This window comes from Panthera onca, chromosome B3 (assembly GCF_046562875.1).
Source record: "Panthera onca isolate mPanOnc1 chromosome B3, mPanOnc1 haplotype 2, whole genome shotgun sequence".
Taxonomy (NCBI): domain Eukaryota; kingdom Metazoa; phylum Chordata; class Mammalia; order Carnivora; family Felidae; genus Panthera; species Panthera onca.
Genome location: NC_138344.1, coordinates 60,991,070 through 60,997,069, shown reverse-complemented (window position 1 = coordinate 60,997,069; position 6,000 = coordinate 60,991,070). Strand labels below are relative to the sequence as shown.

The window sequence follows — 6,000 nt, the reverse complement described above, 5'->3', positions numbered from 1 at the left end:
TGCCATTTAAGAAGGCTGATTATCTTGAAACCACCATACTAGGGAGGTCACATGAAGGTGCACTACAGTCAGTCGAATGGAAACTGTCCTTCATCCCTCTCTGCCCTCCCCCCTCAGGCACCAGACCTGTGAATGAAGGTACCGTCTCAGAGGCGGATCCTTCAGCTCCAGCTATTCCAGATTCCAGCCATCTGAGTCCTCCCCAGGCACTCCAAGTCATTTGTGCTGAGGCCCCACACATGTATAAGAGTTGTCCTTGCTGTGCCCTTTCTGAATTCCTGACCCACAGAATCTGTGGGTGTAATAAAATGGTGGTTATTTTAGGCCATGATATTATGGGTTTTTGTTTGTTTTGTTTTTGTTTGTTTGCTAAGCAACAGATAATTGGAACAACTGGTAATTCTCATTATCTTGTTAAGATAAAAGTTTAATTTTCTGTCACAGGAAAGAAATTCAGAGCTAGGCAGACCAGGGCTAGTTTGGTGTGTTCATTGTGGATGGCTGGAGCTCCAGCAGCCATATTGGACCGGAAGGCAAGCTTGAGGATGGCAGAAGAGCTGAAAGGAGACTGGGTCTCCAATAAGAAAGAAATAAATTTCTTATATCTTCTTTAAGTCACTCTAACTTTTGATCTTTTGATTATATAATAAAAAGTAGGGGCACCTGGGTGGTTCAGTGAATTAAGCATCTGACCCTTGATTTTAGCTCAGGTCATGATCTCACAGTTCCTGAGATGGGGCCCTGTGTCAGGCTCTGTGATGACAGTGTGGAGCCCACATGGGATTCTCTCTCTCTCTCTCTCTCTCTCTCTGCCCCTCCCCTGCTCATACACACACTTTTTCTCAAAATAAATAAATAATTTTTAAAAAAGTAGTGCTAACTGGTATGGAATTTGAATACATGAATCAAGAACTTAGGAAACTGGTTTGGCTAGAGCTAAAGGTTTGAGAATTTTCAAGATGGAAGTGGTAATTGAAGTCCTGGGTGTCGATGCGTTTGCCTAAGGAGAGTATGGAGCGAACAGAGAGGAGAGCTGAGGAGAGCACCCCAGGGGATACCAGCAGTTAATGGAGAGCAGGGGAGGTGAGACCAGAGGAAGGGCTGAAACGTGGGAAGAAATCCACGATGGATGGGTGTCCAGCAAATCTGGCCCCTTCCCCCTAGGGGGAGCCTGGCTGGCAACCCTTAATGCGTGCCCCGTGTGTACGCAGCTAATATGGAACTTTCCCTCTGTTTTGCAAGGCGCTGTTTTTATGAAGCCCTCCTACGTGGGACCAGAAGGAAGCTCCTTGAGGTGTGGGGTCAATTGTTAATCGTTTTTATTGTCCCAGGGCCTACAACAGTGACCGGCATGTAGCGAGAGGGTAATATTTGCAGGCAGGTCTGAATGGAACGGTTGTTGGCAAGGAAGCCGTGGGAAGGGAGGGTTTCAGGAAGGAGGAGTGGTCTGCGGTGGCAAATATTGAGAACAATCAAGTAAGATAAGGCCTGTAAAGGGCCGGTGCCATTTGGCTCAGTGTATCTGGTAATTAGGGCATTGGCGACCTTGGGGAGAAGTGTTTTCGTGGGGAAATAGGGACAGAAAACATCTGCCGTGGGACAGGTTGAGCTGCGTGGCAGTATGGCATCCTGGCCGGTCTCCTGGGAAGGTAAGGGGAGACAAGCAGGGACGGACACTGGGGGAGAGAGGACTTTTATTTAATTTTTTTCTATTTAAGTGTATGACAGACAGAGAGCAGGGGGTCTGAGGAGGGAGCCTCCCTGGCCTCCCCACCACTGTACCCTTGCCTCTGTCAGGGTCGATGACACTTTGTCCTTATCCCTTGTGCAGTCCTGGCTCCTCTCCTGCTCTGTGACGTTGCCGGCATTGTTTCAGAAGTGAAGTCACTATTTAATTTCTCAAATTCATATAAAAATCTTGTCATGTTCCCCCCCCCCCCCCCCCCCCCCCGCCATCCTGCCCTGCCCCAATTCAAATCTAAGTTCCTGGAAAGCAGAGGCTGTTTAGTGACCGCTGTGCTCCGTAGGTGCTCAGCTGGGGCCGGCTGCCTGTCCTTCTGCTCGCTCAGTGCTTCCTGAAACCATCTGAATCTCAAAGGGCACCAGGCGGCGAGAGCTGGTGTCCCATTGGTTGCCGACATGGCTTCCTAAAAACAGAAAAAACAGCGGCCTTCTCACGCCGCGGGCTGGCCGTGGTGTGTGAGAAGCCCAGGCAGGGACAAGGGCAGGAGTTAGGCATGTTTTGCAGCACCAGATAATGAATGAAGGTGAGTCAACGGCGTTTACCCACATGGCCATTTTATTCTGTGCTCAAATAATACAATGGTTTTATAAGCCTCACACTTTGAGGAATCTAAGGCAGGGCTGCCTTCATCTTATAACACACAGGTCTTGTGGCCTGACCTACTCTGCTAATTTAAGGAGAGCCCGTTTGCTGCAGATGGAAAGAAAAGATGTCAAAGTGGAGGCTGTTGGCTGTTCTGGTGGAGGAGACGGGTGGCGTCCCGGGTCGGCATTATCTGGGTGGGGACGGGTTTTGCAGGTCTGGAAGCCTTGTTTACCAGTGGTTCAGGTGAGCTGATTAATTCCTACTTTCTCAGCTTATAGGAGAGTATGGCGCGAGTCCACGATGCTCAAATTTAATATGTGTAGCCATTACGGGGATGAGGGTCTGGGGGAAGGGCAACAGAGAGGAGGTGAGAATCTCCTTAAAATGCAGACTCTGATTCAGCAGAGCTGGGGTGGGGCCTGAGCTTCTGCATTTCTAACCAGTGGCCCACCAAGGATGTATTTTGGAAGTTGCTTTTTCTAAACTTTCGTTACTTATCGTCACCCATCTCCTAACAACCAAAGGACTGCCTATGGGAGCATAGAGGCCAAGAAAGAGGGCCCTATGTTCCATGTTTGCTGGGACCACGTGCCTTTCTGGGCACACCTTCCATCGGCCTGGACATCTCAATGGCTCAGGTTATACAGTTCTTTAGTCAAGTTCCCAGCCTGATGGGAGACCTGGATACTTTGACTGGGCTTCTGTGTCCTGGGCCTTTCCCCAGTGATTTATCTGCAAACCATCTACAAGGATGGGCTTCTTCCTCAGGGCTAACCGAGTCCCTTAAAGGTTGATCCTTCCTAGTTTCATTCTTTTGGGGGTGACTCTCCAAGAGGTGGGATGTGCTGGCCATTGTGTTTACATGATAAATAAGAGGAATCCCATTTAGAAATAAATAATCCCATCTGGAAACCAGAGAGGAAGGTGATAAGAGAATTCAGCGGTGCTCCTGGAGCAGGTTGGTCAGCGAGTGCCAGCCTGATGCCTGAATCCATTTACCTACTCAAACGTCCCTCAGCTGCATCCCAGATCCTTGTTCTGTGAACCTGAGCTGTAGACTGGGGCTTTGCCTGGCATTTCATTGGAGCTGGGGGCCCAGATGGGGCTGCGTGGGTGGGATCTCAGGAATCACCAGTCCTGGGGCTCTGAGTGGCTGCAGGGGGGCTGCTGAAACCCATCAGTCACCTGTTTGGCTTTGTTGTTGAAGAGACCAGGATATCTAGCACTCTGTCTAGATCTTCCAGCATCACGCCATCTATTAATACCCTGATTCATAAAAATGAAAACCACAAAATATCATAGCCTATAAAAATCACAAGAACGTAATTGCCTTAAATTTAAAAAATTGTTTTTCCAGAGAACACAGAGTGTTCCTCAGGTCCTCTTGTGCACTCCTGGAGGCCCTCCATGCCAGGAGGCAGAGAGCAGTAGAGTCGAGAGGGCTTTGAGCTCCACTGTGCAGGCCGAGTTTCTTAGGAACTAGCCTCTTCTTCAGGCCACTTTGGACATGTGTGGGAGCCTGTGGCTATTGGGCCCTTTTCCCTGCAGGGAAAGGTTTAAAAAAATGCCATGGGTATAAAATCCCAACACATGTCTGTGTTATCTTCCTTTGTCTTCTTCTCTCTCTCTCTCTCAACTTTTAAAAATGTATATTTCTTTGATAGAAAGCCAGGGCCAGCCTGCCTGCACCCCTCACCAGAGAGCAGAGCTGGTGTGCAGGCCAGTCAGCCCTGATGGGCTTCGTGCCTCTGACCATGGGAGCAGACACAGGATCGGTGAGGCTCCCTAGGACTTAGGAGGGACACTGGCTCTTCAGGCGTTTCTTCTTCTCCACCGCGAGTCTCAAGGCCTGAAAGAGCTTGTCTTTGTTATTCAGGATGTTGTACTCAGAGAGCTTCACCAGCTTGTCAAAGGCGGCCTCTGTGTATGTCAGCTCCTTCGTAGCATACGGAGTTTTGGGGCCATAAATGTCAACGTGGCCCTGCTCCAGCTCCTCGGGGCTCCTCTCCACACCTGGAGGTGGCAGAAGGACTTGCTATACATGGAAGGTTGTAATGACTTGTTTCTGTATCTCTCCCTATGGCCTGTCTCAGCCCACATGGGCGCACACACCTGCATGAAAACGTGCATACACATGCACGCACACGCACACGCACACCTCCAAGCTCCTCAGGGGCAGGGATGTGACTTGCACATTTTAGGGCCGCCCAGGCATGACACAGTGCCAGGCACACAGTTGGATGTCAATAAATGCTGAATGACTGAAAGAGTAGAAGACGGCATTGCTGGCTCATGGAGGGGTGGGGGGGCCTTTCTTTCTTCCTAAAGCCACGGTTGACTCAGATTAGAGCTAAGCCAGGCTTTCCTGTTAGTAAAGTCAAAAGACTGCACAAGTCTAAAGATAGGAGCTCCTGGCCCAAGGCTAGCAGGTGGTGGGAGCCAAGCTCAGAGGTGGCTTACCTGGGGCCTTGTACTTCTGGAAGGTGTCATTGATGAGTGGGAAGAAAATCACGATGGGAGCATCAGGTTCTTGGGAGTTCTCTATCAGGTAGCACTCCTTGAGATTTTCGTCCCCTTCTTGCACTTCGTATTTGGGGAAGGGGATATTCTGCACAGAGCAGTACTCACAGGTTTGTTTCATGGGCTGGAACATCACAAGAGGACATGTTTGAGTATTAGGAGTGGTGGGGGTGGGTAAGAAACATGAACTTCTTAGATCCAGCTTCCTGATTTCCCCTGCTAACAACTCAGGTCTCTAACTACTCTGCCTGTTTGTGCTATTTTTAGAACAAAGAGCCTAAGGCAGTAGGTTGGTCTGTGTCCAAGTGAAAGCTCCTTCTGAAGGTGGATGGAGCCCTTTCAATGATGCTTCACCCAAACACAACCTGGGTAGATGGGGGTGGCAGCCTGAGGGTGACTGGAGCCACACCAGGCATAGCCATGTCTGGTCAGGCTCCTGTGCGATGTGCATGGCCCTGGGAACTGACAAAGGGCCGACTCTGAAAAAGCATCTTTATAAACATGATGTCACAGAAGGAGCAAGTGGGCTGAGAGTATCAGAATCGCCTTCATTCTGCCCCCTGTTCTAAGCTCACTAGCTGTGTGATAATAAGCGAGCCACTTCTACTCTCTGTGCCTCAGTTTCCTAAACCTGTAACATGGGAATAATAGCAGTTTTGTCATTGTCTCAAAGAGCTGGTATAAAGATAAGGTGAGAGCGTGTGTAGGAAAGTACATTGTCACTCATTGACAAACTGAAGTCATCGTCATTGGTGTCATGCTTTATCATTGATCTATACTTCCCTTTTCTGGGCCTCAGAATAGGACTGTATGAAAGTAGACCAAAAAACAATTTCTTTCCCTTAAAAGGCCAGAACTTTTCAAAGGTAAACAGAGAAAAATAAATAAAAAACCTCTGGTCCTGTTCTTAATATAATTACATGGAGGGTCATATTTTCTAGGGAAAGGGGCAATGTGATTATTTTGAAAATAGGACATCATAAGCTCTCAAAATGGTACAAAACTTTAGAATTGACTGGACTCTATTAAGGTTATTTTTAAATTTTTTTTTTTTTTTTGCAGCTTAAGAATTGCCAAATACAGCAAATGCTCAGATAATAAAATTGCTCAGAAATAAAATTAGAACTCGCTCCACGAATCTACTTAAACCT

The 6,000-nt window shown here is 48.2% G+C and overlaps 1 protein-coding gene and 1 long non-coding RNA gene across 2 annotated transcripts in view; one reads left to right on the top strand and one right to left on the bottom strand.

The window, feature by feature from the left end:
• Positions 1-1,267: 1,267 nt before the first annotated feature.
• Positions 1,268-6,000, top strand: part of LOC144616687 (uncharacterized) — a 30,037-nt gene continuing 25,304 nt past the window's right edge. The window contains exons 1-2 of the long non-coding RNA XR_013556259.2: positions 1,268-1,649; positions 2,028-2,267. This is a non-coding gene — a long non-coding RNA (uncharacterized LOC144616687). The remainder of the gene's footprint in view (positions 1,650-2,027; positions 2,268-6,000) is intronic.
• Positions 2,282-6,000, bottom strand: part of PLA2G4E (phospholipase A2 group IVE) — a 57,315-nt gene continuing 53,596 nt past the window's right edge. Inside the window, exons 19-20 of the mRNA XM_078448524.2 lie at positions 4,790-4,973; positions 2,282-4,342 (exon numbers count right to left, since the gene is read on the bottom strand). Of these exons, the coding sequence (XP_078304650.2) occupies positions 4,122-4,342; positions 4,790-4,973 (405 nt within the window). The 3' untranslated portion in view covers positions 2,282-4,121. The remainder of the gene's footprint in view (positions 4,343-4,789; positions 4,974-6,000) is intronic.